The sequence below is a fragment of the Mytilus galloprovincialis genome, chromosome 4 (assembly GCF_965363235.1).
Source record: "Mytilus galloprovincialis chromosome 4, xbMytGall1.hap1.1, whole genome shotgun sequence".
NCBI lineage: Eukaryota > Metazoa > Mollusca > Bivalvia > Mytilida > Mytilidae > Mytilus > Mytilus galloprovincialis.
The window spans coordinates 85,855,449-85,870,838 of NC_134841.1; the positions used below are offsets into that span (position 1 = coordinate 85,855,449).

Sequence of the window (15,390 nt, forward strand, 5' to 3'; positions counted from 1 at the left end):
ATTAAAATTTCATAGCAGATTTTGGCAGTATAAAATACAATATTTTCATTTTAAAAAAGAAATATAATTTTTTCATTATCAGTGTCCAGAAATTAGAACGTCAATTTTTCAGAACTGCGTGTAAAAGAAAAGCAACCAATGTGTTGTCAGAGCCACCTTCAAAAATAATAAATTCAGAGATCTTCAAAATTGAAGAAGAGAATTTTGAAAAGAAAGATTTAAAATATGTGTGTCAGTCTGTGTATAGAGAGAGAAGAAAACTGCGTCCGGCTTGATCTAAAAATCGAGCAGAATTTCACAGAATATTGGATGTTATTCCATATTGGTATTATATTAGTAGGTTTCTCTATATGAATTGGATTTTGAATAAAAAAGCATATTCACCTGAGAAAGTGTTATTTACCGCGCTAAACGTCACGCGCTTTTACATGCAACGTTACGGTTAAATGTTTCATGTAAAATTTGTTTTGGTATATGTTATTCATTAAATAAATGTTCTTCTCTCGGAATATGGAATAAAACAATTACTGTCTTTTGTTTCGGTAAATATGGGGTTTAATTGACTTTTGAAAAACTGATATTCACTTCGGCCGTCGGCCTTAGTGAATATCATTTTTCAAAAGTCAATAAAACCGCACATTTACCTCATCAAAAGACAGTAATTGTATAATATTGGTATTGTTAAAAACAAAGATGATGAGTTTGTATTGTGTAACGATCCAGCAAGCGGTATAATTTTATTAAGATGCGAGGCTAATTTGAAATTTCAGTGTACAATGTCAGAGGAATTTTTTGCTGTTGGTATCTAGTCAATTATTTAGTTGTTATATATAAATAAAAAAATATAAAATTGGCGCAATTAGATGATTATTTTATTGGCGCAAATGATACCTATAGTTTTGAAAATTAGGTGGCGCAAAAGAGGTATTGGCGCAATTAAGTTGTGGCGCAAATGAGTTACTTTTTGGCGCAAAAAGATATCGCCCCCCTTCTCAAGGATGTAGTTGAAGTGTTGTTAAAGAAAGATTCAGGTAAGATTCAGTATTTGAGTATTTCAAGTCATTTCAATTACAAAATATCATTTATCATTAATACTTTTGTCTTTTAAAAATCTATAGAACTTATCTGTAAATGTAATCTTTATTTACTGTAGAAACATTAATTTTCCTGGGGTTAAAATTTCGCAGTTTTGTCTCTATATAAGATTTGATGGGGATTTAATTTCCTGGTTTCCTAAAAATGTAAGTGGTACGCATTATATGAAGGTTAAATTTTTCGTTGATATATTCTTTCCACGAAATAAATGAAATTAAATCCTCCACAAAAATTACTGCTTTTACAGTATATAATTAACCATTTCTGTTCAAAGGAAAATAACATAATCACATAATAAGTACATGTACCACTTTTGACTATTTGAAAGGAATATAACTTAACAACGAGTAAAGAAAAAATCATGAAAATTGAACTTGACCTTCATTTAGTCAAAGTGTTTTCGTGTTTGGCATCCGACCGCCCACCTGAGAGTAGACTCCACTGACAGCTAACCCATCTATGTGCCTGTAGAACTAGACTACTTCAAAAGGAGGGTAGTTAACCTAACTTTAAAATGATTTCACAGTTCAGCTAGCAAGTAAGCCAACCAAAGATATAAACTTTACCTACACACTCAAGGCATTTTGCTGTAAGATATATACAGTCCGCCAAAAATTAAGCACCACCTATTTTTATTGCATTCAATTTTTTTCCAATTAAAAAAAATCAATTATACCTCGAAAAAAAGAAAACATTCATGTAGCAATTTTGCTAACATATACCATAAACAAACCATCAATATAATTTTGGTCACTTATGAAGGTTCTATGCATTTAGGTTTTGCATTCATAGAAATAGTGTAAATTAAACAAATTAGAAACGGAATTTAAGTTTCACTGTGATTTTATTTTTTTACAACAATTAATCACCAAATATCATTAAAATTTTCTACTAATAATCTTTGGTATTAATATATTAATGTCAATATTTGAGTCAATAGAATGTGTAACAACCTCTCCTCCGGTACAGTTATATAACACAACATCTCGTACTCTGTACAAGCTTTCAAAACTTTAAATGAGGACCTGAACCATTCATCAACAATTGCAACTTTTAAATCGACAAGATTTTGTGAAAGTGGATCTCTGCGATTGAGATTTCTGCCAATGGCGTCCCAGACATGTTCGATCGGGTTTATGTGTGGAGACATGGAAGGCCAAAAGATAGTGTAAATGGCTTTTTGCTCTTTGTACTTGGTTACAATCCTTGCCCTGTGTGGTCTAGCATTGTCGTCCATGTACAAGGGTCTTGACCATGTTGACGCATGTGAGGGATTATCAAAATAAGGAATTACAATATTTCTAGGCACCAAATCTCTATATGTCTGTCTGTTTTATGTTACCCTGCAGAATATGCCTACCCAGCTTACAACGGTTTAAGAATCAGCCCCGTACTGTAACACCACCAGCACCACATGCAGTCATTGGGCAAAGGTTGTGTTGGTCAAAGGCCGGTTTATTTTCCCGCGAAATTCGTATTATGGCGTCTACTGGTCTTAACAGAAACTGACACTCATCTGACAAATGAGTGTTTTGCCAGCTTCTCATGTTAAAGCATCGATAGTCATTATCCCGTTGAAACCTGACTGTACAGTGCCAGCCTTTTAGGGTAGCAGACTGGTCTCTTGAAAACACGATTTGCTCTTCAGTTGCCTCTATGTGAAGTCGACGAACCAATGTTCGAACACTAACACGACCACCTGGAGAAACAGTGTATTTGTAAACACGCAGATGCCCTTTAATAAAAAGTTGACTGGTTTATCGAAGTTCAATCTTTTTGGTCGTAATGAATTTTCTTATATTTGTAGTTAATGTTAAAGGCAATTCATAACACCAAACATAAATATTTTTTTCGCAATAATTCAAAAAATATTGAGTTATATTTCGGTGGTGCTTAACTTTTGGCGGACTGTATATATATTTCTTGTCTTGTTCATCATTTATACTAATAAAAATTTCTCTGTAACTACTACTTTTCAAAATAGCGGACTTGCAACTTATCTAAATTGTAAGGCATGACATTGAACCCTGTGTATGCACTACAGATGCTGCCGTCAGTGTAAAAGTGTAATGTTGACTGAAAAAGAGAGTCCATTTATCAGTAAAATACAAAATTTATAAAAAAAATCTAACTTTTTCTTTAAATACTATTTCTTTGTCTTGAAGATTAGCTTCTGTAAAAGTTTCATAACAAAGGTTAACAAACTAATTATGTAAAAAAAAAATCAAATTCAGACTGTCTGTAAAGATTAACAGTAAAGAAAAAACTATGTCCATCTATCATAAATACTTTATTTTCAGAAGTTTGCTTCAAACATTATCTCTTAATGAAAAAAAAGTTTTATAAAATTCTATGATGGTTCGACCAATATATTAATGTTTATGAAAAAGTTTTAAAACAGACTGAACCTAAATGTTGATGCAGCCAACAAAGGAATCTAGGAGATCTATGTCTCACTATAGGGACAAAAATGTCACAGATTTCACTAAAATAACAAAATTTAGCTTTCAAGAGCTATAACCTGTATAAGAAGCTGTCTGACAGTTTTAACATACTCATACAGCAGGTAGATCTCAACATTCTGAACATTTCTGAGCCACTGTCAGATTTACTCTATTAATAGCTGTTTTCAAAATACTGTGGATTCATTATCAATATTCGTTGGATACCAATTTTTGTGGCTTTCATGGGTACAGGTGAACCACGAAATTAAATGTTAAACGAATAACAAATTTGCTATAGACTGATATGCAGACTTCTGTAAAACCATGAAGTTAGATATTCACAAACATGCAAGTTTTCCATAATCCACGAAAATTGGTACACACGAAAATAAATGAATCAACAATAATAGACAAATCCAATGTTTTATTTTTAGCCATGTTGGCCATCTTGGTTGACAAACCTGGTCATTGGACACATTTATTTTAACTAGATACTCAAAAATAATTGTAGACAAATTTGGTTAAATTTGGCTCAGTAGTTTCAGGAGAAGAATTGTGTAAACAGACAACAGACACAAAGTGATGAGAAAAGCTCACTTGGCCTTTCAGAAAAATGCGCATATGAGGTCTTTTTATGGTTTCCTATTTTTTTACTTTCTGATTAAAATGTAAACAATTACAGCTATCTATCAAATGTTTTACAATCTTCATGATTTATTGTAGATAAAGGATGTGCCTTGTTCCATGAGAAGAAAATTCCAGCTTTTTCAGCTGCTTTAACAAGTTCACAATCACTATCAGCAAAGGAGATCATAAAGTTCAACAAAGTTTTGACAAACATAAGAAATGGCTACAATCCCAGCACTGGCATTTTCACTGTACCTATTTCAGGTGTATATCAGTTTTCTTCAGTCATTATGAGTCAAAGTGGGAAAAAAATTATTGCAACTCTTTATCTCAATGATACCAGAGTATCTAGTGTGTACATAAAGTCTATAGCTTACCAGACTGGGGCCCTCAGTATGGTATTGGATGTAAAGAAAGGGGATCAAATAACAATGAAGTCTTATTCAAGTTACAGTATTCATAGCGACATCATGAATTACAGCACATTTTCAGGACATATGATTTCTCAATAAACAAATTTGATGTACCCCAGTAAATTTATTCATTTATCTTAGTATTATTATAATCTGAGGAAGGTTTGATCCTGTAGTATCCTAGTGTTCTTGTTGATCATTGGTAACTTTTGGAGGCTTTAATACAAAAAAAATCATAATTAATTGTTAAGGTTGATGATTTCTTACAAAATTCTGATGTTTTGGATGTTGATAGATATCGTCTCAAATTCTTTTTTTGGGAAAACAAAAATTGTGCTTACTTCTCTTGCTAATGACAGTAGGAGACTGAAGAACTATAAATTTATTTATTGTGGCCTAATATGTTTAAAACCAACCTCTGGCAATGTCTACAATGTTTCTGATCTTGTCCATTTTCCATCGATGTAGTTGTCTCAATCTTTCCATTTTATCATTTATTTCTTCAATCTCTACTTTCTTTTCAATCTGAAGCACAATTATCATACAAATAAAATATACATAAAACAATACTAGAATTAAAATTAAAAAAAACAATTGACTGGATAATTGTTTGATCAAAATCCTTTGTCAAATACATGCATAATCAAGATGAAATATTGAAAGTTTAGGCCTACAAACCGATGGAATTATTTCATAGTCTAATTCCAATTATCAAAGTGGTTTCAATGATAATGATTTGCTATAAGGTCTAAATAAAACTAGGTCAGTAGTGGTCATGCTCTTAGGAATTTGTTCTGAACTTAACATCCGATATTGGATGCTATATATAAACTAGAAAACTTACATGTCAGCAATTACCTTGCAGGTATATTTGTGAGAGGCACAGAGGTAAATAATTTATTCTGATACAAACAAAGCAATGCATGATTCTGAGTCATCAATATTTCTTTGAATCTGTAAATGTGGTGAAAGCAGTTATGTACCTTGAGTTTACTTGGCCCTTATTTGAAAAAATGCCAAACAGATAAGAATTCCTTTCTATTTTATTTCAACCCAAAACAAGTTTTAATTGTAAGTTTTACACATGAAATCAATTTCAAATACTCAATAGTATATCAAAACTAAATATAAAATTTCGTTTTTAACCTTAGCCCCCTAAACATTTTCAATCAAGATGGTTTAATCTTTGCAGATATGTTTGCACACCTTTATTATAAATTAAAGACAACAAGTAATAATAAAAGCCTTTGGATGAGGTGAGCTAGAAAGGCAAAAGTTTTTACTCCCTAAAACCCAACAATGAGTGATGTAAAAATACAATGATCATATCTACATATAATTTGTATATGATCATTGTTTTCCTAATGTTTCCATATAATATTATTGTGAATTAATGATCATTACAGCTATAAACAACTGGTACTGTGCAAAACCTTCATTCCCATAGGCCAAATCATTCTCTGTTAGGGTTTCTTCACTGGATGACTGAAAAATAAAATCAGTTCTAGGTTATCTCCACTTGACTGAGAAACAGATATTGCTACTGTCTTAAATATATATTGTTAATATAAATATTAGAATATTACAAGACATTAAAATATTTGAATAACCAGATGCTCCGCAGGGTGCAGCTTTATACGACCGCAGAGGTTGAACCCTGAACGGTTGGGGCAAGTATGGACACAACATTCAAGCTGGATTCAGCTCTAAATTTGGATTGTGATTAAATAGTTGACACAGCATAGGTTTTGGACACAGAATGAATGTGGTCTAATGAACTTAAAATATTTTTTTTTGTCTTTGAGCAATCACTATGCTGTTGAATATTAATCCTCTCAAAAAAATGGTTGAAGAAATTTTCTTTTTATTTATCTGAAATGAGAAAAATTGAACCTCCCCCCCCCCCCCACCATTTTTTTTTTTCACATCCCCCTTTCCCTTTTTTCAAAACTGATCTCAATTCAAATTTCTAATGGAGTTTGCAACACTAACTACTCATTTAAATACATCTTAAAATATTAAAATGTAACAAAAAGTGCTTGTTATCACTGAATGGTAAAGATTGTTTTAATTTATCAGTTGGTAGTAAAAGTGAATATAAATTGTGTATTGTATAAAACAATGATTTAAGTTGATTCAACATCTATTCTGGACAAAGAAAGATAACTCCAATCAATTGAAAATTTCTTGCTATTGCACAATATTGTGCGATTAGATATTTCTTGCTATTGCGCAATACTGTGCAATTGAAAATATTTGCTATTGCACAATACTGTGCAATTGAAGATTTCTTGCTATTGCACAATACTGTGCAATTGAAAATTTCTTGCTATTGCACAATACTGTGCAATTGAAGATTTCTTGCTATTGCTGAATACTGTGCAATTGAAAATTTCTTGCTATTGCACAATACTTAATATAATAATTTTGGATCCTGATTTGAACCAACTTGAAAACTGGGCCCATAATAAAAAATCTTAAGTACATGATTAAATTCAGCAAATCAAAAAAGCCAAAGAATTCAATTTTTATTAAAATCAAACTTAGTTTAATTTTGGACCCTTTGGTATTTAATGTAGACCAATTTGAAAACGGGACTAAAAATTAAGAATCTACATACACAGTAGTTAGATTTGGCATATCAAAGAACCCCAATTATTCAATTTTTGATGAAATCAAACAAAGTTTAATTTTGGACCCCGATTTGGACCAACTTGAAAACTGGGCCAATAATCAAAAATCTAAGTACATATTTAGATTCAGCATATCAAAGAACCCCAATGTTTCATTTTTTGTTAAAATCAAACTAAGTTTAATTTTGGACCCTTTGGACCTTAATGTAGACCAATTGGAAAACGGGACCAAAATTTAAGAATCTACATACACAGTTAGATCCGGCATATCAAAGAACCCCAATTATTCAATTATTGATGAAATGAAACAAAGTTCAATTTTGGACCCTTTGGGCCCCTTATTCCTAAAAACCTGTTGGGACCAAAACTCCCAAAATCAAACCCAACCTTCCTTTTATGGTCATAAACCTTGTGTTTAAATTTCAAAGATTTCTATTTACTTATACTAAAGTTATGGTGCGAAAACCAAGAATAATGCTTACTTAGGCCCCTTTTTGGCCCCTAATTCCTAAACTGTTCAGACCTCAACTCCCAAAATCAATCCCAACCTTCCTTGTGTGGTCATAAACCTTGTGTTTAAATTTCATTGATTTCTATTTACTTATACTAAAGTTATTGTGCGAAAACCAAGAATAATGCTTATATGGGCCCTTTTTTGGCCCCTAATTCCTAAACTGTTTGAACTAAAACTCCCAAAATCAATTTCAACCTTCCTTTTGTGGTCATAAACCTTGTGTCAAAATTTCATAGATTTCTATTTACTAAAACTAAAGTTATAGTGCGAAAACCAAGAAAATGCTTATTTGGGCCCTTTTTGGCCCCTTATTCCTAAAATTTTGGGACCAAAACTCCCAAAATCAATCTCAACCTCCCCTTTGTGATTATAAACCTTGTGTTAAAATTTCATAGATTTCTATTCACTTTTACTAAAGTTAGAGTGCGAAAACTAAAAGTATTCGGACGACGCAGGACGACAACGACGCCAACGTGATAGCAATATATGACGAAAAATTTAAATTTTTGTGGTCGTATAAAAATAATTCTAAATAATCAGTGATTGGGAAGGACGTGCGCCCTGCGCCTATAGCTCATATAGACCAGAAATGGCGCATAGAGTGACAAATGTAAGCGCCCACGTGGCGCACGATATTTTTCACATCATTTTGAAACGTTTAAATATCGTCAAATGGATTTCCGATCGTGTTCCGTGCCGCCATGTGTGCATGTGTGCACAACTGTATCATGTTCCTCCAATCATAGGAGCACCTATATATTTTTATGACGTCTTGGGTGTCTTCCTAGGGTAATATAACCCAAAAAACGTAATTGACCATCATTCATGATATATATTTTTTTATTAGCAACTTTAAATTTGTGAAATTTGGCTATTACAGACGATATATAACTCTTATAATAATCTTTTAATTTAGATTAGCTTGCTATTATTTCGATTGAAAACCCTCGAAGCCTATTTATGAATATAGTTTTTGTCTCCATCTGAGACCACTGTAACCATGGTAACGTTATAGTAGTCTCAGTCTCCATAAAAGGCACTTAACTGTCCTTGTCATTTTTTGGTTTTTGGCTTGTTTTGACATTTTGTAAACATGACTTCAGCAAATTATTGTTTTGTTCTATCAACTAATGGTACCCTTTACTGTTATTCTTGTCATCAGGAAGTAATAATAATAATACAAGAAGTGCAGAGGAAGTGCCTGAAATGTCCTCTAATACGGAACGTCTGGAATAAGTATGGTATCCACGAAGACCCAAATTTAATGTTAAAAAAAACCCATGAACATGCACAAGCCAAGGCGAACAGTACCAGTTTAAACATTGTAAATAAAGGTTATATTTAATATTGTCCGTTTTGGAAGAAGTTATTGTATATTCATTGAAATTGCAGAATCACAGGAACAATATCCATGATATTATTTAAAATTATAAAGATTAGTACCAACACCTCTTTGCCAAAAAATAATGATAATTTTAATTTTTTTTACAGAAGTCAATTCAATTGGCCCACTCATTTGAAAACATGGCCCATTATTTTTTAAAATGACCCATTGAATTTATTTTTGAGGGGCCCTGGGCCCATAGTGAAAAAAAACTTCCAGATCACTGAATAATGTTTGATGGTATCAATGATTTTATTTAAACTGTTGCATTTATCATGTTCATTAAAATCTATATCTAAAATATACAAAATCTATATTATAAAAAGTTATACAGAAAAACCATTTTCAAGTTTGGTCTCTTTTATTCCTTTATTCCACATTAAGATGAGTTACATTATACATGTATCTAATTAAAAAATGCTAGAAAATAGAATTGTAAACATGTCATAAGCAGTACAAACACAACCAATTCAGATAGAAAATAAGAATTAAAATTTCAGTTTTTGCGTAAACCCCTGAGGGTTTACGCAGTATATATTGGACGAGTGATGTAGTCTTTCGGAACACCGGATGTTAGTCGGAACACTTCTGGTCTTTCTATGACCAGCTTTCAAATACATGTGCAATAGCTATGACCACCTTTAAAATGCATGCGCAATAGCTATGACCACCTTTAAAATGCATGCGCAATAGCTTACTAATCTGTTGAATATGCATTAGCATCTTAAGTTGCTATAGAGATATTTTACGTATTGTCTGAAATTTATTATGATATAATATTTTCTTGCACACGATTACAAGCTGCTAATATTAACCTACATGCGTAGTATTTTAATTAGTCAGACGATGTAACCAGCTGTGTTTAGATATGAGATAAGATTTCATGTAAACAATGCGCTTTATATTCTGAACGAGAATAATTAAAAATAAAATCTTTAATTATTGAGTTTTAGTAGCATTTTATTTTAGATTTTACGTTTAGTGAAGATGTACATGTTGTAAAAAGCAAGCTATTTATTTTTTTATATTGAAATTAAAGGGAAGCCAACTTCAAGTCTTTCTTGCATATGATTAAATTACAGTTATTTTTTTTGGTTAAATATTGCAACTTTAATAAAAAAAAAAAATGGTTATTAAAAATAAAATTAAATAGATATTGAATATGAAAAAATAAAATATTTTGAACGAGAACAATTAAAAATAATATCTTTAAAAAAATTATTAGCACTTTTTGAAATTTTACGTCTAGAATAGACCAAGGACATGGAAATGTAATCACAATACGTGCCTCAAATAGGTGTAAATAGGTGTAAAGACTAGGATTTAAAAAAAAAAATCGTTTATTGAAAATAACGTTAAAATTAATTATGAAAGTTATGTCCGTATTTATTTTCATTAATATTGCAAAAGTTATTTTCTTTGTTTAAATATTGCAACATTATTTACTTTTTTTAATAACCTCTGAATCCTTTTCGTCATTGAAATGCGACTGATAAGTATAGATATTCAATATGAAGGGGGAAAAAATAACCGTGACTGAAATCTAAATCTAAAATTTATTTTAAAAAAATACACATTTGACCATGCAGATGTAAGAAATGATACTTCATGCAATGAAACAACGAATTAAATGTGCCACTTTAATTACGACTGATATAAACCTAAAAATGAATCATGCATGCATTTTTAGCAGACTTAACCAGGTCGGCGATAAGATATCGAATATAAAAAAAGAAGATATCGGGTTTGGTGTCAATGAGACAACTATCTACAAGAAACCAAAATAACACAGAAATACAAACTATGGGTCTCCGTACGGCCTTCAACAACAGGCAAAGCACGTACCGCATAGTCGGCTATAAATGGCCCCGAAATGACAATGTAAAACAATCAGTCAAAAAAGAAAATTAACAAAGTCCGTATCATCGTATGGGTAACTTAGTTGCTCACCAGAGGAACTCTACGCAAGCGTTTAAACACGCGTTCCATAAGTTTGAAGTACGTTGAAATGCAAAGGTATACGCTTGGTGAACGCTTTTACTTCAGGAAAATTTTAATGGAACATAAAAAAAATCATTCAGCTCAAGCGTTTGTCAAACGTATATACCTGTAAACTGCACGCACATAATATACACGCTACACGAGCGTTGAAAACGCTACAGATAAGTTTTAGACACGTTAAGGGCACATTGCATACAAAAATACTCGTTGCCTTAAAGCTTTCATTTAGGAAAAGAAGTCCGATACGGGTGAAACTTCATCAAACCTACAGAAGATATTACACCCTCTCCAACCATGCAACATGGGACTAGACATATAAGTACAGGAACTACTCACATTAGTTTGAGCTGTACAAGATCTACAAAAATATCCCGCCTGCCTCAAAGGTGCATATAGAATCGACCATGGTCCAGCACTAATGATACAAATACCAACCGAGCGGCCTCCAAAAATGAAAAAAAACACTATTTAGTCGGCTATTAAATGCACCGACCATTAAGATTTAAAAACAAAAATCAAACAGAACTAAACAGCCTTATTGATAACAAAATAATTTACGAAAACAACTTGACCGACATGAATTATGAAGAACAACCACTGTTCTACATGTTTCTGGCTTTAGAATGGACATTGTCACTTAAACAATGTGGTGGCCATAAACCCAACCCTCCCAAATGAACCAAACCTTAAGGACAACACATCGCAAGAAAAAACTGTAAAATATCAGTTGCAATTCGCGTCCCTAAAATTATGGGTACGGTGCACAATAATCACTTACATAAAAACAATAGACACAAATCACTGAAATAATCGCACTTACCGAAAGCTATTTCAAAGCTGGTGAACATGTAGACGAACCAGTGGACATAGACGGACTGGTAAACATGTAAACAGACAGGCGAATGTGACAGACTTATTGACAACATTCACATATAGACAGACCTGCAGTTGGGAATGTAGGAAGACTAGGAGAAACGCTAAGGTACGCTTTACGCACACCCAATACACGCTTTAAGCTCGTTGTGCACACGATACAGATATGATTGACAGGTTGAATGCATCAAAATTACTAGCGTTTTGGTAGCGTGCATGATTTTTTTTACCTCGGCCGACGTACGTCGGATCTATACGTTGATGTGTGAAGCCGGTATTACATTATTTAAACCATTAAACAGGCAATGTCAGTTTCTAATTCTTATGCACAACAAAAGTAATATAAGACAATACATCTTTATTAAACAATTATCTTATATATATATAATGCCAAACAAGCATTTGGGTTTACGATTGCATTTCTTTTTCTAAAGAAAGCAACTTGTTTGGTCTTTCTGAATTCATGTATCTTGAAAAATAGCCTTGTAGAAAATGTTCATATGAAACAAATCAAAACCAATGATATTCTCTATAGTATTATCAAGTCAATTAAATGAGAAACTTTTCATAGAAGATGTACTCTTTCATCTATATAGTATTTACACAGGGTACACTGTTAATCTTTTTTAAATTCTTATTAGTTAGTACCGTTTCAAAAAATCTATTACAGCTTTTACATTAATGCTAGCAAGACAAATCTTTGCTTGGCTTGCTTGCTTTGTTTGTATCAATGTTTGCTCAAGCATGGTAATTAAGATAGGCAGGGCTTCAGCTTGTATACATCATACTTAAATTTTATTGGACATTATGTTGGAGGTTAAGGACACTAAATTTTAAAACATCACATGATACATATTTTCACATGTTTCCTTACCTGTAAATATACAATACAGACCGGATTCGAAATTATCTTCCTATTACGCCAGTTCATTTTCACAATCGTAGAAACGGAAGACAATTTTTTTTTCAGAGATCCAACTTAAACATTGCTAAAGACTGTCATCAAGCACTTTTAGTAAAATAGCTATTCCAACACACCTACTCTGATTTTGTGATCCACTGGATAGGTATTTCACTTGACCCCTATATTTCATCTTTTAGTACTGTGATTTTTTTAATGTTATAAAGTCAACCTGTATCTTTGCTATATAAAATGAGAGAGTCTGAAGCGAGATGATGTATCAAATACTCTTTTTTTGTACATTTTCAAGACAAAATATTCATCTCAAACACACCCTAACATAAAAAAAGGTGTACTCGATTTTCTCTTTTCGATACAATTGTTTCCCATTTTTTGGAATATTTTCGAAAGACAGACATGGAAATAACTGACTGAACTAATAGATTGATGTGTTATAAAAACAATATTAGGTCAATTAATGTTGAAGGCCAGTTTCTCAGCCTCATACAAAAAAAAAGTTTATATTTTTCTTTCATTGACAAATTATTGTATTTTTACAGGTGAGAAAACATGTGAGAATATTTGTCATATGATGTTTTAAAATTAAGTGTCCTTCACCTCAGACATAACGTCCAATATAATCTAAGTATGATGTATACCAGCTGAAGCCCCGCCTATCTTAATTACCATGCTTGAGCAAACACTGATACAAACAAAGCAAGCAAGCCAAAAAAGATTTGTCTTGATAGCATTAATGTGAAAGCTGTAAAAAAGGTCAAAAGTGCATAATATGGATTGTAATACATGTATATCCTAAGCTTACTTATCCAAATAAAATGAAGGGTAAAATGTACAAGAGGCTCTCAAGAGCCTGAATCGCTCACCTTAATTCTTTTGGTTAAATCTCTCATCAATGATTATTTTGGCTTTTCAATTTATTTAAATGTTTTTTGGATCGTCCTATTTTCTTCAAAAGCCAAAAAAAATAATCATTTTCTCCTATGTTCTATTTTAGCCATAGGAGCTATGTTTCTTGACATACAAGGAAATAAAATATAAAATTTATACTAGATACTCTGAAACTCATTTAGCCTAAGTTTGGCTGAAATTGATACAGCAGTTTCAAAGGAGAAGATTTTTTAAAGTAAGTCAACATGATGAACAAATTGTGAAAAAAAAATTGACTATAAAGGGCAATAACTCCTAAAGGGGTCAACTGACCATTTCCGTCATGTTGACTTATTTGTAAATCTTACTTTACTGAACATTATTCCTGTTTACAGTTTATCTCTATCTATAATAATATTCAAGATAATAACCAAAAACAGCAAAATTTCCTTAAAATTACCAATTCAGGGGCAGCAACCCAACAACGGGTTGTCTGATTCATCTGAAAATTTCAGGGCAGATAGATCTTGACCTGATAAACAATATTACCCCAGTCAGATTTGCTCTAAATGCTTTGGTTTTTGAGTTATAAGCCAAAAACTGCATTTGACCCCTATGTTCTATTTTTAGCAATGGCGACCATGTTTGTTGATAGATCAAAACTTCGGATACAATTTATAAATTAGATACCCTAAGGAACATTCAGTTAAAGTTTGAAAGTATTTGGCCCAGTAGTTTCAGAGGAGAAGATTCTTGAAATAGTTTACGACGACAGACGACGACAGACGACGACAGACAACGGACGACGGACGACGACGGACGCCAAGTGATGGCATAAGCTCACTTGTCCCTTCGGGACAGGTGAGCTAAAAATGAAACCTCAGTTAAACAAGAATGTGTCCATATAGTACATTATGCCTCATTCTCACTATCAGTTTCTATGTTCAGTGAACCGTGAAATTTGGGTCAAAACTCTAATTTGGCATTAAAATTAGAAAATCAAAATCTATCTTGACCAAAAAACTTTCACCAAAACTTTAACCTGCAGCAAACATACAAACAGACGAATGAACAAACAGACGAACGAGTGGAAGGACAAATGAATGAACAGACGCAGACCCAAAAACAATGCACTTAGGTGGGGCATAAAAATTATTAAAAACTAAAAACAATCTTACTTCTCCATATGGATTATCAGGATTATATGTCGATGTTGATGGAAGATTTGTCATACTGGCCTCAGAATCAACGGTCTCGACAGCATATTTTGTTCTATTGTCACATTTTAATCTTTGACCCCATGTGACAGATTTTGTCTTTGATTTCATTTTATGGACTGAATTTCCAGATTCTGTTTCATTCTTCTGATCATCATTATAACATGTAAACTCTACATCATTAAGTGCGGTTTCTAAATCAGTATTTTCTTTACTTTTATGATCTGAATCTGACTTTGAATTCATGTTCCCTGTGTTTGTTCTTGCTGTACAGTCTGAAAAGAAATCCATTAGGGATGGTAAGCTTTTTATTAACAACAATTTAATATCGGTACATTTGAATTTTATTTTTTTAATAAAGAGCTGCGCCATGAGTGCATAATGCACCAGTTGTTCTTTA

At 32.3% G+C, this 15,390-nt stretch overlaps 1 protein-coding gene and 1 long non-coding RNA gene across 2 annotated transcripts in view; one reads left to right on the top strand and one right to left on the bottom strand.

The window, feature by feature from the left end:
* The window catches only part of LOC143073238 (uncharacterized), a 28,921-nt gene that overhangs the window by 8,819 nt on the left and 4,712 nt on the right, over nucleotides 1-15,390 (bottom strand). The window contains exons 4-6 of the mRNA XM_076248617.1: nucleotides 14,952-15,265; nucleotides 5,984-6,064; nucleotides 4,996-5,104 (exon numbers count right to left, since the gene is read on the bottom strand). Coding sequence (XP_076104732.1) covers nucleotides 4,996-5,104; nucleotides 5,984-6,064; nucleotides 14,952-15,265 — 504 coding nt within the window. The remainder of the gene's footprint in view (nucleotides 1-4,995; nucleotides 5,105-5,983; nucleotides 6,065-14,951; nucleotides 15,266-15,390) is intronic.
* Nucleotides 693-4,692, top strand: LOC143070812 (uncharacterized). Its single transcript, XR_012976715.1, has 2 exons — nucleotides 693-1,031; nucleotides 4,263-4,692. It is a non-coding gene; the product is annotated as an uncharacterized LOC143070812 (long non-coding RNA).